At 37.1% G+C, this 18,645-nt stretch overlaps 3 protein-coding genes and 2 pseudogenes across 4 annotated transcripts; 1 reads left to right on the forward strand and 4 right to left on the reverse strand.

Annotated features, from left to right (window-relative positions):
- The first annotated feature begins 2,528 nt into the window (after positions 1 to 2,528).
- LOC137731709 (autophagy-related protein 8i) lies at positions 2,529 to 4,688 on the forward strand. The gene is made up of 5 exons (XM_068470897.2): positions 2,529 to 2,773; positions 2,875 to 2,930; positions 3,638 to 3,690; positions 4,182 to 4,300; positions 4,401 to 4,688. Exons 1-5 carry the CDS (start codon positions 2,734 to 2,736, stop codon positions 4,487 to 4,489), a joined length of 357 nt encoding a protein of 118 aa, XP_068326998.1. The 5' UTR covers positions 2,529 to 2,733; the 3' UTR covers positions 4,490 to 4,688.
- Positions 4,689 to 4,946: 258 nt separating this feature from the next.
- Positions 4,947 to 7,258, reverse strand: LOC137732625 (uncharacterized). The gene is made up of 6 exons (XM_068471933.2): positions 7,133 to 7,258; positions 6,929 to 7,058; positions 6,629 to 6,798; positions 6,238 to 6,523; positions 5,952 to 6,118; positions 4,947 to 5,263 (listed from the first exon to the last, which is right to left on the reverse strand). The coding sequence occupies exons 1-6, from the start codon at positions 7,161 to 7,163 to the stop codon at positions 5,109 to 5,111; spliced, it is 939 nt and encodes a 312-aa protein (XP_068328034.2). The 5' UTR covers positions 7,164 to 7,258; the 3' UTR covers positions 4,947 to 5,108.
- Positions 7,259 to 7,586: 328 nt separating this feature from the next.
- On the reverse strand, positions 7,587 to 9,953 carry LOC137732626 (BTB/POZ and MATH domain-containing protein 3-like; annotated as a pseudogene). Its single transcript, XR_015957459.1, has 7 exons — positions 9,897 to 9,953; positions 9,742 to 9,781; positions 9,533 to 9,667; positions 9,229 to 9,398; positions 8,843 to 9,126; positions 8,557 to 8,723; positions 7,587 to 7,838 (listed from the first exon to the last, which is right to left on the reverse strand). The product of XR_015957459.1 is annotated as a BTB/POZ and MATH domain-containing protein 3-like (transcript).
- Positions 9,954 to 12,557: 2,604 nt separating this feature from the next.
- On the reverse strand, positions 12,558 to 13,137 carry LOC148689915 (uncharacterized; annotated as a pseudogene).
- A 2,923-nt stretch (positions 13,138 to 16,060) lies between these two features.
- On the reverse strand, positions 16,061 to 18,232 carry LOC137732627 (BTB/POZ and MATH domain-containing protein 3-like). Its single transcript, XM_068471934.2, has 6 exons — positions 18,116 to 18,232; positions 17,912 to 18,041; positions 17,609 to 17,778; positions 17,224 to 17,509; positions 16,935 to 17,101; positions 16,061 to 16,185 (listed from the first exon to the last, which is right to left on the reverse strand). The coding sequence occupies exons 1-6, from the start codon at positions 18,144 to 18,146 to the stop codon at positions 16,061 to 16,063; spliced, it is 909 nt and encodes a 302-aa protein (XP_068328035.2). The 5' UTR covers positions 18,147 to 18,232.
- Positions 18,233 to 18,645: the final 413 nt, after the last annotated feature.

An 18,645-nucleotide genomic window follows, 5' to 3' on the forward strand; every position in this document is an offset into this window, starting at 1 on the left:
TGATTGTATTTGGTAAATGAAAGTTATAGGTCTAAAATAGCAAAAAACATAAGCAGCTTTACACATGTTTCTCAAAAAAACATGGCGAGAGGATACCAATTAATGAAATTTTTATTTGACAATCTTATCCCATCTTTTTTTGATAAAAACACTTTTTGGCATTATAGTTTACCATACACTTACTTGCTTTTTTCATAGCACAGCAAAAATAAATTTGAAAAAAAAAAAAAAACACCATCTCAACCCCAAACTAGCCCTAGTTTAAATTTGAAGTTTGACCTTTAACTGTGAGGCTTACTTGAACTCTAAGTTATCCCATTAAAAGAATAATTGAGATATACTATATGTATGTATACTTCGCATCACGTAATGTGTGGTATAAGAACATTGAAATATAAACGCCGGACATACATGAAAAGCTTTATTTACCCTTTCGTGTGAAGTTTGGTGTTTTTTGGGTCATATTTTTTGAATAGTTTGGTAAGAACCATGAACTTATGTGGTAAGGTTTAAAGTTGAGTTGGGTCCTTCCCACCACAAGGCGAATGCTTTGGCTTATTTGGATTTGTATCACTCTCTATGGGTTGGGTGGGGTTGGTGAGTTTGTGATTTGGTTTTCCATCCTTTTCTACGATCTTATCTTGAATTTTTTATGGTACCACCACCAATCCCGCAACTTAAGAAAATATTAAATATATAGAACATGCTCTTTTTATTTTTTGTTTTTTTGTTTTTATTTATTTTTTTATGAGTCGAGCAATACCGTTAATAAGTTAAATGTTAATTAACCATCGACAGGGTTTGAATTCATACCGTCATGCAAAAACATAACATATTTCCACCACTGTGGTAAAATACCACTTGCATAACATGCTTTATTAAATCTACAACAAAATCTATAGTTCGAGAAAAAAAAAATCTACAAATTGCACAACAAAAAATAAATAAATTAAAATTGTTGATGCACAAAATCAGTGAAAACTTTGGAACAACGTAAAGTGTCAAGTTTGTGACCTTTGCTCAATTGCTTCAGTCACTAGTGAGGATAAATATGTAAAGAGATAAAGATAGGGAAGCAAACACAAGATTTATGTGATTCATCCTAAGTTAGCTACATGCACGGAGTAGAGGAGTTCTCATTAATAGTGAAGGATTTACACAAATACATAGGTTCAGGCATAATCATCATTAGTGAGTTCTAATGACTAGTTTACGTACAATAATGACATTAGGGATTCATTGTAAGATAATGATCTTCTTTTATAGTTGAGGAGAGTCTCTAGTTTTTGTCCGTGGTTGATATGGGACTCTGAGCTTTATTCTGAAGTTAACATATGTCGTGCTGTGATTGACCTCTTAGTTGGACGGAAACTCTTGTGCTTCGGCAGGGGTGCCTCAACATGAACCCCTCATTAAATCCTTGAAGGTATGAAGTTGACCGGTATTTGATAGTTTCGGAATTGATTTAGTATGGTACAAACAAAAAAAATTAAAGAAAAAAGGTATGCACATGAAAGTCCCGTGGACGTGTTTAGTGGTGACATAAGTCACATATTTTTACTCAACAAGGACGTGGTGCCGTGCTGGTGCTGCACCTTATACTCTTTTTCTTTTTTTGTTAGTTAATTGTGTTTTGGATAGAGACGTCACTTTTGTTTGAATTAAATTTGAAACAATAGCTTATGTTGAACAACAAACAATGATTATTTGACACACTTAGCAGTTCGTTAGATTGTCGTTGAGCGGAGGTCTTCGACCCGTTGTCTTAACAGGTGCTTATTAGGTTACTCGATAACGACTTGATTCGTTATCGCGTCGATCCGAAAACTTGTTAATTTCGTATCGTGTTGTATCGTATCCGGTTAACTGGTCGTGTCAGAAATTGTTAAGCCTGCAATAGGCTACCAATAATATGGTTCAAATTCGCCGTTGTTGAGAATCGAACCTAAGACTTCTTGCTTACAAATAAAAAGAAATACCACTAGATCATACTACTAAGTGCCTTTAATACGCCTATTTTAATACACCCTTTATACGCGGGGGACCTATGGGCTTGCTTCAGTTGCTTGTTGACGGGTTCCGCTTTCTATGCCCCTTGCCTTCTCATGTATTAAGCCCATTAAAATGTTGACCTAGTTAAGAACATATAAGTTTTGTTCAAGGAGATTCTGAGTTTAAATGTCGTGAACAATATTGCTTGATCAAAGAACGTGGCAACAAATACTTGAAAGCGGACTAGGGTTTCAACTTCTGCAGGATCCTTCTCCTATCTTCTACTAACCGAACCAAAAGAATAACCGGATATACCTTCAACTTCTTCCACAATTTCTCGTTTTTGTTAAAGGTGTATAGGAAATATCCTGTTGAAAGATACCATATCCTTTCTGATTGGGCTGAATCCGACCCAATAAAGCCCACAGATAGCAGAAAAAGCCCAAAAATCTCGGCCTAAAAGCGACCCAGCAACGTGTCGGTGGTTGAGAAAAGGAACGTCGATGCTTAAAGCAACAGAAAACGACTTGTGAGGTGCGTATGTGAGCGGTCTACGTAACACCCGTAGCTTTCTCCTCCTCGACACGTCTCTCCCTCTTCCCCTCCCCCCCCAACTTTTTCTATAAATTTGGAAGAAAAAAAGCTCCTCATTTTTCCTTTGATTGGTTTCGTTTCAGACTTTTTTTAGACTCTCTCTCTCTTCCTTCTCTCTAAATCGAAAAGGAAAAAGGTTCAAGCTTTATGGGGAAGATCCAATCTTTCAAGCAGGAGTTCTCATTCGGTTTGATTTTCCCTCCTTTTTATAATTTCATAATTTACGGAAAGGGTGAATATTGTGATGTTTTTGGGTGCTAATTTTTATTTTATTTTATTTTTGTATAGATGAACGACTTGAAGAATCAAAAAGTATAATTGCAAAATACCCAGATCGAGTTCCGGTGAGTTTTTATATTTTATTTTCGTAAAATTGTGTGTGAAATTGTGAATTGGAAATGCCAAGATCCTGGGAAATAACGCACTTGGAATTTGGAAATACTGAAATTTGTTCTTGTTGATGATCTTTTGGTTGGTTAGGTTTTCTTACTTTGCTTCCGCGTTTTTGGTGATTAATATTTGTTAAAGATTTAATTATTATTTTATTACAATTTGACATTGACCCGATTGAGAGATCATAACGTTTTAATGGCTGAAAGATTGTGAGAGATGCATGCTTTGAAATGGCAAATTTTTGGTTTGTGTGTTGAAGAAAGTACAAATTTTAATTCATGTCGATTACGTATGTGAAGAATCTCCGGCCTGAAGTTGTTTTCATTATGTTATGTGGTTTAGGATTCGCTTTCAGGTTATTTTTTTTGTTCAAAACTTTCGAAACACAGCAGTAAATTTAAGTTTTAACATGATGGTTCCCATTGTCACCTCCGAGAGTTGAGTATCGTTGATCGGTGTTTTTTTCATCGCATTTCGTGAATAGATCTAACAATGTTTGGAGGAAGTGATTTTTTTAGGAAGATTTTATATTATAACCGCACATTACAATCATAAAGCTGCTGAGAAGCGACACGGTTAGACTTTATTGGAAGCATCTTTGCGAGGTCGGATAAGTTGTCAAAACTGATTAGGGTGTTCTTTTTATGTTTTTCTGCAGGTGATCATTGAAAGATATTCCAGGACAGACCTGCCTGAAATGGAAAAGAAAAAGTATGTTTAAGTTGTCGAAGTTATCTTCATTTTCTACAAGGTCAATGTTTCTTTCGTCAAGAACAAACTTAAATGCCATATGACATCCGAGTTTTATAATTCCAGATCGAAACTTGTAAATAACACTTTCAAGGATCTAGGAATTTCGATATTCTTATTTCCATCTCTAGGTCCTTCTTCCCGGTTTCTTTGGCAGACATGTAGGAATCCTGACTATATAACTCTTCGTTCTTGAAAACAGAGAGCTTGGCATCTGTTACATGCTCTGTGTTCTGAGAATCTTTGTTGCTTCCTTTTCTGCCCTGTAGTAACAGATGTGTACTTGGATGAATTTCCTTTATCTGCAGTTTTGTATAATCCGAGTATGGATAATTAGTTCAAAAAGTTAGTAGAAATGGTTGGTTTACTTCCGGGACAATTTTCGCTAATTGTTTATCCGTTCTCACTTTAAGGGGAATAACCTCTATTCCGTGTTTCCTTGTTTCTTCTAGATTCCTGGTTCCTAGAGATATGTCTGTCGGGCAGTTTATCCATATCTTAAGCAGCAGGCTTCACTTGACCCCGGGGAAAGCTCTTTTTGTTTTTGTGAAGAACACTTTACCTCAAACAGGTAAAGAGCGTGTTGTCATCCATTCGACCAGTACAATTTAGCGCTTGCATCATGTTTTCGGAGCCACTTTAACACTTTATTATGTGTATTTCATTTACAGCCAGTCGCTTGGATTCCATCTATGAAACTTACAAGGAGGATGACGGTTTCCTGTATATGTGTTACAGCAGCGAGAAAACCTTTGGCTAATCTTGCCATCTCCTCCCCTAATTATCTAATCGCCTCGTCCATATCAGTGACTTGTAAGTATTCATTGTTAACTTGTTCTCAATCAGAACGGACCTGTGAGGCTTGCTTCACTCTCCATTATCATGTTCTTTGTATATTTGATTCTTTGTGAATTCTGTAAAGTTCGCAACTTTTAATAAATGCAACATTTACCTATTCAGTATTGTCTCATTTTTCTTTCCTAGCCCAATGTATTTCCTAACTTTGCCTCCGTAAACTACCAAATTGAAGTTCCAACGAAAAAAAAAGGGGATTTTCTACGGTGCCCCAGAGTGTAGGATACTACGGATGTTTTAACTGTTTAGATCTTTGTTTAAAAATAAAGAAATCAAAATTTAACGATTAAAAAGTTCGGAGTATTCTATGCTCTTGAGCACCGTAGAAGGAAAAATGAAAACTGAAAACAAAGAAAGGTGTATGAAGAGCAGACTGATGTATTTATTCACCATGTAGTCACAAACGATACGATGGTATTCACAAGTGAAATGAATGTGTTTTTAACACCTTATTCAATTATCTTTACTATTTTACACCTCTAAAATTTCACACAGCAGGAATTTTGTACTATTTTACTCTTTGGCTACACTGCTACAGTAATTCCATGGACAGTGACGTCTGCCTCCACAATGCAAGTATCCTTCAACACTAACCCCCTGTTTTCCCGGTTGAAATATTCTAGAGCAATAAAAAAATTCCATCCGCCCACCGAATTTGTGGCACTGAACCAGCAATTTGCTGCAATCACCAAAAACAATTCTCAATTCAATAGTATAATGGAAAAAAACGGTAAAAGGGTAACTCCAAACTAACAGAACTCTCTAGGAAGGAATCTATCATAAATAGCTTTATCCTTACGGAACTTTTAATAAAATATAGAACTGAATGACACTAAACAAATTAAATTGTTGTCTATATACGGTTTATTGTCCTGTTGCTGAAAGCATTCAGTTGCTTTCTGCTAAATACTAGAAGTTCAACATGTGTTTCAACATTTCAAGAGTGCACCAAATGGGCATGCCCCGGACACTGCAATCCTCAAGTTCTGCACATTCTTGAAGAAACACTAGAATGTTTTCAAAAAATGGACCGTGAGGACGACTGATTGGGCTACCCAAATCCCAAAACAAATTAAACCCTAAAATCTTTCGCTACGACCAACCGAAAATTTTGAACATTTTCAGTAGGTTGCAATCAGAAATTCTCGATATTGGCTTTCCACTGAACGCAGGTTCAATAGTATCACCAACATGGTACGCCATCACTACTCAAACACCTCCAAGAACTAGAGTCTCATCGTCGTTCATGGTGGGAATTTTAGCATGATGGCGGCAATTAAACCACCCTTAATTGAATGTTTGTTAGATGTCCTAATCCTTGTTTGCTGGTATGATTATGTAGCAGTAGGATCAGTCAAAATCTTTACCTTCACCATAGCAATGCCAGGCATTCAGCTGGTCTAGGATCCGTAGGGTAAACTTTGCATAAATTTGACAGCCAGGAGGAAGAGATTTCGGTTCGGCTAACGCCAGATAAAAAGCAAGATAGGTTCCAACTCCCAAGCCTTTTCCCTTGGGATAGAGCTGCATCTTCCTGCAACAACCACCAACACATTTACAACACTTTCAGATAAACCGCGCTTAAGTTTTCGATATCTTTGAGAGAAATTTCTGATACAAAGAGCGAAGTCTAACAAGTATAGTGTTATATACCATTTCTGGTCTCCAGCAATGAATGTTTCTGAGTCGTAGGATTCCGCATCTAGCTTTGATACGTTGTCAATCCTCCAAGTATTCTTGTACATAACAGGATCCTTTACCATTGATAGACGCTCTCCTTTGCCTTTGCTTGTCTCTTTAGAAACGAAGACCTCTGCTCCCAACACACAAGTGTCATCTATGAGAAATCCATTTGAAGCTTCAGTGAAGGCTTTGTGGGAAAGAAATTGATCGAATCCCCAATCGAGTTTCATCCTATGAAACCGCCTTTCCTTTGGTTCTGAGCAATGCATATTTTAAAAAGATTGGAAAATGAGACGACACTTCACAAATATGAGAACTATAAGACTTTTTTATTTGTTGAGTTAAAAGAAAGAAATGGCACCTTGAAGAACGAAGTAATTGCCGTTATTCTGATCGAGTATAAACAACCTGAAAACAGCATACACTTCCGAAGAAATCTGGGGAGCAGTTGCTCCAGACATTACCAAGTAGAGAGAGACGTGCTCTTTCACATTCCTGTTCTTGTTTCCATTCGGATAGAAAACCAGTTTCCTGCAGCAAAACAGCAATTTATAGTACTCTAACGCAGCTCCAAAAACAGAAGAAAACACTAGCAATTAGTGCAAGGCTTATGAGAAAAGGAACGGTAAGAACTTGTTCTCAGAAATAGAAAGGATTTTACCATTTGTATCCTCCGGCTTCAAAGTCCCCAGATTCATATTTCTCCAAGTTATGTTTGGTGAGCAACGAAATCAATTGTACTTTTACTGTGTAATGGGTTGGTGGTGCATCCGAAATTGTTCTCAGTATCCCTGAAAATAAACGTGTACATTAGCTACTAATTTTCAACTTCAACACACTCAAGCAAACAGATAAAGTATCTTACCATCTTGGTCATCGAAGTTGAGACTCGTCATATCAACAAACTTGATTTTCCGATAAGTCAATACAAGTTACAAAGGATTCAACCGGGTTTTCTGTTCTAGAACCAAATATGTTTTCCTGCTTATAAGGAAAAATTAAAGGTGTATTATTCCTAACTTGAAAGCTTTTAAGGATAGAAATGTTATACTTTGCTTCAAAAGGGTTGCCATTGTTTCATTTGAAAGGTATCCATCACCTGCTTGTAAGGAAAAATATAGGTGTTATTCCTAACTAGAAAGCTTTAAAGGATATAAATGTTGCAAATGACACTTTACAGCAGTGGCGGAAAGCAATCATGCCTATGCATCTTGGCGCAAGTTCGATCTCTACCGAAAAACAAAGAAAGGTATATGAAGAGCAGACAATGGTGTGTTTATTCACCATGTAGCCACAAACGATATAATGATATACAAAAGTGAAATGAATGTATTTTTAACACCTTATACGATTATCTTTACAATTTTACATTCCAATGTTTCACACAACAAGAATTTTGTACTATTTTACTATTGGCTATAGTGCATCAGTAATTTCATGGACAGTGACGTCTGCCTCCACAATGCAAGTATCCTTCAACACAAACCCCATGTTTGCCTGGTTGAATAATCCCAGAGTAATAAATCTCATCCATCCCCTAACTGAATTTGAGCCACTGAACCAGTGATTCGCTGCAATCACCAAAAAGGATTCTCAGCTCAATAGTATATTGGAAAAAAGGGTAAAAGGGTGACTCCAAACTAACAAGACTCTCCGAGTAGGAATATCTATCGTAAACAGTTTTACTCTTATGCTGCAAAGAGTTTGTTTCCACAAGAGTAAAACATGCAAATAGAGTTGGTTACGAACTTTTAATAAAAGATAGAACTGAATGACACTAAACAAATTAAATTGTTGTCTATATACGGTTTATTGTCCTGTTGCTGAAAATATTCAGTTGCTTTCTGCTAAATACTAGAAGTTCAACATGAGTTCAACATTTCAAGAGTGCACCAAATGGGCATGCCCCGGACACTGCAGTCTTCAAGTTCAGCACATTCTTGAAGAAACACTCGAATGTTTTCAGAAAATGGACCGTGAGGACGACTGATTGGGCCACCCGAATCACAAAACGAATTAAACCCTAAAATCTTTCTCTACGACCAACCAAAAATTTTGAACATCTTCAGTAGGTTGCAATCAGAAATTCTCGATATTGGCTTTCCACTGAACGCAGGTTCAATAGTAAGTAACACCAACATGGTACGCCATCATGGCTCAAACACCTCCAAGAACTAGAGTCTCATCGCCATTCATGGTGGGAATTTTAGCATGATGGCGGCAATAAAACCACCCTTAATTGAACGTTAATTGAACGTTTTTTAGATGTCCTAATCCCAAAAGCTTTACCCTTACCATAGTCATGCCTGTCATTCAGCCGGTCTAGGATTCATAGGGTAAACTCTGCATATATTTGACAGCCAGGAGGAAGAGATTTCGGTTCGGCTAACGTCAGATAAAAAGCCAGATGGGTTCGAACTCCATTGTCTTTTCCCTTGGGATAGAGCTGCATCTTCCTGCAACAACCACCACCACATTTACAACACCTTCAGATAAACCGTGCTTAAGTTTTTCATTATCTTCGAGAGAAATTTCTTATACTAAGAGCGAAGTCTAACAAGTTTAGTGTTTATACCATTTCTGGTCTCCAGCAATGAATGTTTTTGAGTCGTAGGATTCCGCGTCTAGCTTTGATAATTTGTCAATCCTCCGAGTATTCTTGTACATAGTAGGATCCTTTACCAATGATAGACACTCTCCTTTGCCTGTGCTTCTCTCTTTAGAAACGAAGACCTCTGCTCCCAACACTTGGGTCATCTATGAGAAATCCATTCGAAGCTTCAGTGAAATCTTTGTAGGAGAGAAATTGATCGAATCCCCAATCGAGTTTCATCCCATGAAACCGCCTTTCCTTTGGATCTGAGCAATGCATATTTAAAAAGATCTGAAAATGAGACAAAGCTTCCCAAATACGAGAACTATAAACTTTTTAATCGTTGAGTTAAAAGAAAGAAATGGTACCTTGAAGAACGAAGTAATTGCCATTGTTCTGATCGAGTATAGACAACCTTAAAACAGCATAAACTTCTGAAGAAATCTGGGGAGCAGTTGCTCCAGGCATTACCAAGTAGAGAGAGATGTGGTCTTTCACATTCCTGTTCTTGTTTCCATTTGGATAGAAAACCAGTTTCCTGCAGCAAAACAGCAATTTATAGTACTCTAACGCAGCTCCAAAAAAAGAAGAAGACATTAGCAATTAACGCAAAGCTTATGAGAAAAGGAACGGTAAGAACTTGTTCTCAGAAATAGAGAGAAAGGATTGTACCATTTGTATCCTCCGGCTTCAAAGTCGCCAGATTCATATTTCTCCAAGTTATGTTTGGTGAGCAACGGAATCGATTGTAATGTATTTTTACTGTGTAATGAGTTGGTGGTGCATCCGAAATCGTTCTCAGTATCCCTGAAAAGAAACGTGTACATTAGCTACTAATTTCCAACTTCAACACACTCAAGCAAACAGATAAAGTATCTTACCATCTTGGTCATCGAAGTTGAGATTCGTCTTATCAACAAACTTGATTTTCCGATAATTTAATACAAGTTACAATGAATTCAACCGGGTTTTCTGTTCTAGAACCAAATATGTTTTCCTGCTTATAAGGAAAAATTAAAGGTGTATTATTCCTAACTTGAAAGCTTTTAAGGATATATAGAAATGTTGTGCTTTGCTTCAAAAGAGTTGCCATTGTTTCATTTGAAAGGTATCCATCACCTGCTTGTAAGGAAAAATATAGGTATTATTCCTAACTAGAAAGCTTTAAAGGATATAAATGTTGCAGATGACTCTTTAAAGCAGTGACGGAAAGTAATCATGCCTATGCACCTAAGAGCGGCTTCGATCTCTACCGATCCTCTCCCCCCAAACACTAACAATTGATCCTAGCAATGCTATTGTTTGTCAAGAAAAAGAAAAGGATAGAACGGTCATGCTTTGCTTCAAAAGGTTGGCTTTTTTTCATTGAAATGGTATCCATCACCTGGTTTTAGGTGCTTCGAAACACATATTCTGCAATTTTCTTTCTTATTAAACTGAACAGTTTTTACGGTTTAGCATTGTCAAGGAAGTTAAGATTGCACAAGCAAAACAAAGTTTCAGCTATACACAAGAGATGTTAGTCGTATGACATTACTGGTCAAGACTCGATATATTTGGCGCTCAACCATATTTTTGAACAAAAAATGCATTTCAATCATTTTTGAAACAAAAGCACAAACTTGAGCCCAACATAAATTCAAAGATAAAAATGCCTTTCAACCACAAGTCATTTGGTGGGAAAGGATTGCTGCTCTAGAGTTCTATTGAAGCGCCACATTTAGTACAAACCATATCGTAGACGCAGAACTTTCATTCATATTCGCAAGTCAGTTAATATCATTTTAGCAACATTGAAACTGAAGACTAGCAGACTGCAGTGCTTTTGCAGCTCCGAGGAAAGTGACATTGGCCTCCACTATGCATGTTTGAAAGTGTCCAGTGGAATGAAACAAGGCCAACCAAAACTTTAATCCGAGGGACTGAACCAGCGATTAGCTACACGGAATAAATCCTCATGTTATATGGGACTATATACGTAATTTAACATTGAAGGAGGCCAAATTTACCTTCAGAACACTTGTTCAAGGAAGGGATTTATCTACAATGCGCAGGGAAAGCTCAGCAAACACTTTAGAATCATGAAGGTCTTCTGAACCATCCAATTCCAAGTAAAGTGAAATATGAGTACCCTTCCCATCATAATTTCCTTTCGGACAAAGCTGAATCTTCCTCCAGCGACCATCACAAGAGGTATATGAGAACATTTCAAGATTCCATTAACCTTTCAAGTTTAAATAAAAGGCGCAGTTTTTTACATTAGAAGAAAAACTACAACTTGACACCTTAAGGGATAATGTAAACATTATGTACGTACAAATTGCATGTGTAGTTCAAACCTCTGAAAGTGTATCCATCTCTTTTATGTTAGATGAAAATTGACTTCAGCAAAGAAAAGGTCACTAGTACAAAAACATATTTGCGCGACAGCAACTTGCGCAACGGAGCAAATTGTGTTGCGCAATGGTGACAACAAAGTGTCACACAGGGACATTTTGCGGAAATCTACTTTGCGCGATGAAGATTTGTGTTGCACAAAACATCTTCGCGCAACAAAGGTGTACCTTTGTCGCGCAATGTTGGGAAAAAAAAAGCCGTCAAAGTCTTGGTTTGGTGGCAAAAACTTGCGTGACACACAGACAGTGTCGCGCAAACGTCCTTTGCGCAACGTTTTGTTTCACCATTGCGCAAAGACTATTTGCGCGGCACGGTATATGCGTCGTCGCACAAGTTTTTGCTCCAAACCAATACTTCAACCGCTTTTTTTTCCCAACATTGCGTGACGAAGGTGTACATTCGTTGCTCAAAGCTGTTTTGTGCAATAGAGGTACACCTTCGTCGCGCAAAACTGTTTTGCGCAATGAAGACTGCCGTTGTGCAAAACTGTTTTGCGCGAAGGGAGTGTACCTCCGCCGCGCAAAGTCAACGACTTTTTCATCTTCACTAAAGCAGTTTGGGAGGCAAAAACTGCAAACCTAGTTGCAGCAGCTACCCTCCTCCCCCATCTCTCTTCAAAACCTTCTCCAATCCCTCCCTTGCTCTTAAAGTTATCATACAAATATTTCATCTCTCTTCATCATGCAATCCCTCCCTTGCAAGCCAGGACTGGAGAAATCGGCGATGGCAAGATTTTTGGTAAGTCTCTAAGCTTGTTCATTTTGAAACTACAAAGATACAGTCTACAGTAAGCACGTAAGCATGTTAAAATAAAATTTAAATGAATAATTATTACTTTAACATGTTAATATCGATTACTTTAACATATATAATTATTAAATTGTGTTGAACATGATGTAAACTGAATTAAACTATAACACCTATATAAGTTAGCTTATTTTTAGACAATTTTTTAGGTATACATAATTGTTTGATGGCTTTGCACCTTTCTATTTTGTCACCTACAGATGTTCTAAGAGAAACACATACCCCTCCAGAATCTGGGAGGATCAGAATTGTTTGATGGCTTTGAACCTTTCCATTTTGTCACCTACAGATGTAGATACGTGTTGTCGTCGCGCAAAGACATTTTGTGCGATGCAGGTTGTCTCTTCGTCGCACAAACCCTGCTTTCGACGAAGATTTCATTGGGCTAATTTTCAGGCTACGTTTTTTGATTTTGCGCGACGAAAGTACTTACATCGCGCAACTGTTTTTTTTTTTGTACTAGTGGGTATTGATAAGATAGTAAATTGAAAGCCTATTGGAGATACGATTTCAGGTCTTCAGCAATTAAGAGTTGTGAGTAGTAACTCTCAGCATCTAACATTGAAAAGTTCTCAACCTTCCAAACATGCTTGCACTTAACAGCATCCTTGATCATTGATAGACGCTCTCCCTTTCCTATTCTTCTTCCTTTACAAACAAAAACGTCCGCTCCAAATACACTTCCATGAGCTATCCATTGGAAGCATTAGTAAACGCTTTAAGAGGGATGAATTGATCAAAACCCGAATAAGGCATACTCCCATGAAAACACTTTCCCTTTTCATTGACATCTAGTTAAGAAATGCAACATAAAAATGGATCACCAAATTAAAAGTAAGACTAAGAAAATATGAAAAAGAATGACTCGTCACATCTACTTGATGATGCAATACCTTGAAAAACCAAGTACATCCCTTTATTCTGATCAAGCAAAAAGAACCGAAATCAACATAAACTTCCCAACCAGTCTGTAGGGAACCAGCATCCGCCATTTCCAAGTAGGGAGAGATTTGGCCTGCCACATTCCTAGTTTTGTTTCCATTTGGGTAGAGCACTAGTTTCCTGTGACCAAACAAAAATATAATTGCAAAATATTGTTTTTTTTTTTTGGTATTGATGAACGACTTGAAGAATCGAAAAATATAATTGCAAAATAACCAGATCGAGTTCCGGTGAGTTTTTTAATTTTTTTTTCTAGTAATTTTTTGCTTTTGGAAATGCCAAGATACCGGGAAATAATGCACTTGGAATTTGGAAATATGGAAATTTATCCTTGTTTACGATCTTTTGGGGCACGTTTGTTTGGCTTCACTAACCTGAATTGGACTAGATTGGACTAACTTTTAGTGTAATCCTCTATTTGTTGGCTACCAGGACTAAGTTTAATGGTATTAAGTGGGACTCGTTTTTACTAACTCCTTCGTTAGGTGGTCCTAGCGAGACCCCCCAAATACTAGCGGACTAGCTAAGACCGTCATCGTCCTCCTGCTCGCTCACCTTTTCGTGTTCGTCCTGCTCACCCTACTTGTCATGCTCGTCTTGATCGTCTTGATCGATCTCATCCTGATCGCTGGAGTAACTTCATCGGCCACACTCGCTCGCTCGAGCAGGCCAAGAAATCGTCAGTCTCTCTCTCACTTATCATTTACAAATTCATTTGTTGTTTTGATTATGTGAAATCCGGATTGCTTTGATTCTATGAAATCTGGGTTGGTCTTATGCTGTGAAATTGCTTGTTCTTCAATGATTTCTGCTTCTGGGTATTTTATGATGTAGTTGTACGGATTTGATTTCTGCTTCTGTGAAATTGCAAGTTCCATTTGTTGCCACTGTAAGTTAATTCATCTGTTTCTCTTGATTCAGTCTTTGACTACATTGTTTAGGTGACTTTTAACCTCCTGCATGAAGCTACTTGATATTGTATCTGTCAATCTATGCGAGGTACAAGGTTTATCTTTCTATTTACTAATTTATCTTTAGGGGAATTTTGTCATAATGAGTTAGATAAGGGCTTTCTTGGGCTTATTTAGCATTATAATCAATTAATAAATGGGTCATATGGATCATAATTGTTGCATAAAGTAGTTAATTGGTTATCAATATCATCTGTAAGGAGTGATGTCTGGATTAAGTTTGCAGCTCTATTCCTTTGTTTGGCAGTTTTGTATGGGTTGGATTTGAGCATGAATCCTAGATTGTAAGATTATGGTGCCCTTTAACTAAAGCTTGTCATGTATTTGATGGAAATAATATGAAATAAGCACAACTGGTTGCTGATGGTGATCCAATGTAGTTTTTGGGACCTAATGAGACAATGCTCTGGATACCTGAAACGTCGGTACTGAAAATGAAACATGATTGAGAAAGTCTTAGAAAAACATCCTACCTTTATTTATCGGTACGTCAGATAGGCACACTCTTTCTTTTGCTTTATTTTTACAGCCAATTCTCTGTTTCTCTCTGATAGAATTGATGATATCGGAGCATTGATCTCCTTAACCTCATTTCCTTCAATGATTGGCTATACTTTCTTATGATATCAGAATAGGTTTTGCAGAAGGGGTATGGATGGTGGGCATGATTGATGAGATTAAAATGCCTGTTACGGAAACCAACCGAAACCCAATATTAGTTGACACAAAGACTTGTGTGAAAGATACACTTCCTGCTGAACTACAACGAAGAAATGGAAGGTATTCACCTTTATTAGCTTTTGTTTTGGGCTGATGTTTTGTTGCCATTGATGAGGAAATGCACCAAAATGAAGTGCGGAGTCTGCGGACTATACTAATACACCAAGTTAGAGAAAAGCAGTAGCGTTGGTGATGTTTCAATCAGCATCCTCAGTAAGTGTACAAAGAAGCACAATTCTTGGAGTTGCTTCTTTGGGGTAATTGATGTGTTGGTTGTGCCGTGAATGTCTTGTTCATATTATATCGTAGCCGTTGTTTGATTCAATTGTTGTAAGTTATTCTTTGGACGAAATCGTTAAACAAGAGTTGTAAAATTCAATTGTTTTGTATGGAAAGCTACGCTCAAGGTGCAAAGGATGTCTCTTTATCAAATATAGAAAAGTCATACAGTGATGTTACAATTGTATGTTAAAATTAGGATGAATGAATATGGTATTATTCATGGATTTTGGGAGGCTGTGAAGAAGAAATCGAAATTTTCTTCCTCCAAATTTGTGGTCTGATAAGTTAGAGTTTTTAACAATTTTGGGACATTTGGGTTGCTGAATGTTTATAGATTTCTGAATTTTAGAGGATTAGAAGGATTTTAGACCAAAAAGTGAGTAAGTTTGATGTACTGATTCTGAATTCCTATGTTGTAGGAAAGCGCTGTTTGTTTTTGCAAATTGCAATGCTGCAATGCACAAAAACTCAATATTTTCTTTCGTTTCCAAGCAATTGCGTTGAGTTTAATGTAATTATCATTTGATTTGACTGTGGGTATTTTGCAGTTGAGTTGGATGTAATTCTATCGTTAAAATTTGTAATTTCACTATTTTTCATTATCCTAGTTTTTAGTCCGACACTGCACCAAACGCTTCACTAAATCAGTCCAGCTTAGTATATTCAAAGCCAGTCCAGCTTAGTCCCTGAAGCTAGTCCAGTCCGAAATAATCCGGTGCAACAAACGCACCCTTGGTTGATTAGAATTTCTAATTCGTTCAATTTATTTACGCGTTTTTGTTGCTTAATATTTGTTAAAGATTTAATTATTATTTTATTAGAATTAGATATTGACCCGATTGAGAGATGATGACGTTTTAGTAGCTGACAGATCTTGATGGATGCATGCTCTAAAATGGCAAATTTTTGGTTTGTGTGACAAATTTTAATTCATGTGGATTACATATTTGAAGAATGCATTTTTGTTCAAAAGTTGATATTATATTATGTGTTTTGAGATTCACTTTCAGGCAATTTTTATGGGATACTATAGATGCTTTAACCGTTTAGATATTTATTTAAAAATAAAAAAAATCAAAATTTAATGATTAAAAAGTTCGGAGTATTCTATGCTCTCAAGCACCATAGAATGAAAAATGAAACCGAAAACAAGGAAAGGTATATGAAGAGCGAATACATCCATTGAGGCACTAAACCAGTAATTAGCTGCAATCATAAAAAATGATTCTCAGTTCAATAGTATATTGGAAAAAAGGGTTAAAGGGTGAATCCAAACTAACAGGACTCCTTGGCAAGGAACATCTATCGTAAGCAGCTTTACTCTTACGTTGCAAAAAATTTATTTCCACAAGGGTAAAACATGCAAATAGAGTTGGTTACGAACTTTTAGTAAAAGATAGAATTGGATGACACTAAACAAATTAAATTGTTGACTATATACGGTTTATTGTCCTGTTGCTGAAAACATTCAGTTGCTTTCTGCTAAATACTAGAAGTTCAACATGAGTTTCAACATTTCAAGAGTGCACCAAATGGGCATGCCCCGGACACTGTAGTCTTCAAATTGCAGCACATTCTTGAAGAAACACTAGAATGTTTTCAGAAAATGGACCGTGAGGACAACTGATTGGGCTACCCGAATCCCAAAATGAATTAAACCCTTAAATCTTTCGCTACGAGCAACCAAAAATTGTGAACAATTTTAGTAGGTTGCCGTCGGAAATTCTCGATATTGGCTTTCCACTGAACGCAGGTTCAATACTATATAAGTATGACCAACATGGTAAGCCATCTCGACTGCAACACCTCCAAGAACTAGAGTCTCATCGTCGTTCATGGTGGGAATTTTAGCATGATGGCGGCAATAAAACCACCCTTAATGGAATGTTTTTAGATGTTCTAATCCTTGTTTGCTCGTATGATTATGTAGCAGTAGGATTAGGCAAAATCTTTACCTTTACCATAGTCATGCCTTCCATTCAGCTGGTTTAGGATCCGTAGGGTAAACTCTGCATATATTTGACAGCCAGGAGGAAGAGATTCAGGTTCGGCTAACGCCAGATAAAAAGCCAGATGGGTTCCAACTCCATTGCCTTTTCCATTGGGATAGAGCTGCATCTTCCTGCAACAACCACCAACACGTTTACAACACTTTCAGATAAACAGTGCTTAAGTTTTTGATATCTTCGAGAGAAATTTCTTTATACTAAGAGCGAAATCTAACAAGTTTAGTGTTATATATACCATTTCTGGTCTCCAGCAATGAATGTTTTTGAGTCGTAGGATTCCGCATCTAGCTTTGATACGTTGTCAATCCTCCAAGTATTCTTGTACATAACAGGATCCTTTAACATTGATAGACGCTCCCCTCTGCCTTTGCTTCTCTCTTTAGAAAGAAAAACCTCTGCTCCCAACACACACGTGTCATCTATGAGAAATCCATTTGAAGCTTCAGTGAAATCTTTGTGGGAGAGAAATTGATCGAATCCCCAATCGAGTTTCATCCCATAAAACCTCCTTTCCTTTGGTTCTGAGCAATGCATATTTTAAAAAGATATGAGACGACGCTTCACAAATATGAGAACTATAAGCCTTTTTTATTCGGTGAGTTAAAAGAAAGAAATGGTACCTTGAAGAACGAAGTAATTGCCGTTGTTCTGATCGAGTATAAACAACCTGAAAACAGCATACACTTTCGAAGAAATCTGGGGAGCAGTTGCTCCAGACATTACCAAGTAGAGAGAGATGTGATCTTTCACATTCCTGTTCTTGTTTCCATTTGGATAGAAAATCAGTTTCCTGCAGCAAAACAGCAATTTGTAGTACTCTAACGCAGCTCCGAAAAAAGAAGAAACAATAGCAATTAACGCAAAGCTTATGAGAAAAGGAACAGTAAGAACTTGTTCTCAGAAATAGAGAGAAAAGATTGTACCATTTGTATCCTCCGGCTTCAAAATCCCCAGATTCATATTTCTCCAAGTTATGTTTGGTGAGCAACGAAATCGATTGTACTTTTAGTGTGTAATGGGTTGGTGGTGCATCCGAAATTGTCCTCAGTATCCCTGAAAATAAACGTGTACATTAGCTACTAATTTCCAACTTCAACACACTCAAGCAAACAGATACAGTATCTTACCATCTTGGTCATCGAAGTTGAGACTCGTCATATCAACAAACTTGATTTTCCGATAATTCAATACAAGTTACAAGGGATTCAACCCGGTTTTCTGTTCTAGAACCAAATATGTTTTCCTGCTTATAAGGAAAAGTTAAAGGTGTATTATTCCTAACTTGAAAGCTTTTAAGGATAGAAATGTTATGCTTTGCTTCAAAAGTGTTGCCATTGTTTCATTTGAAAGGTATCCACCACCTGCTTGTAAGGAAAAATAAAGGATATAAATGTTGCATATAACGCTTTACTGCAGTGGCAAAAAGCAATCATACATATGCACCTTAGTGCAGGTTCGATCTCTACCTGCCGATCCCTCCCCCTGAACACTAACAATTGAACCTAGCAACGCTATTGTTTGTCAAGAAAAAAAAAACGATAGAACCGTCAAGCTTTGCTTCAAAAGGTATGCTTTGCTTCAAAAGGTTGCCTTTTTTTCATTGAAAAGGTATCCATCACCTGATTTTAGGTGCTTCAAAACACATATTCTGCAATTT

This window comes from Pyrus communis, chromosome 16, assembly GCF_041283825.1.
Source record: "Pyrus communis isolate YQ-2024b chromosome 16, ASM4128382v1, whole genome shotgun sequence".
NCBI classification, from domain to species: domain Eukaryota; kingdom Viridiplantae; phylum Streptophyta; class Magnoliopsida; order Rosales; family Rosaceae; genus Pyrus; species Pyrus communis.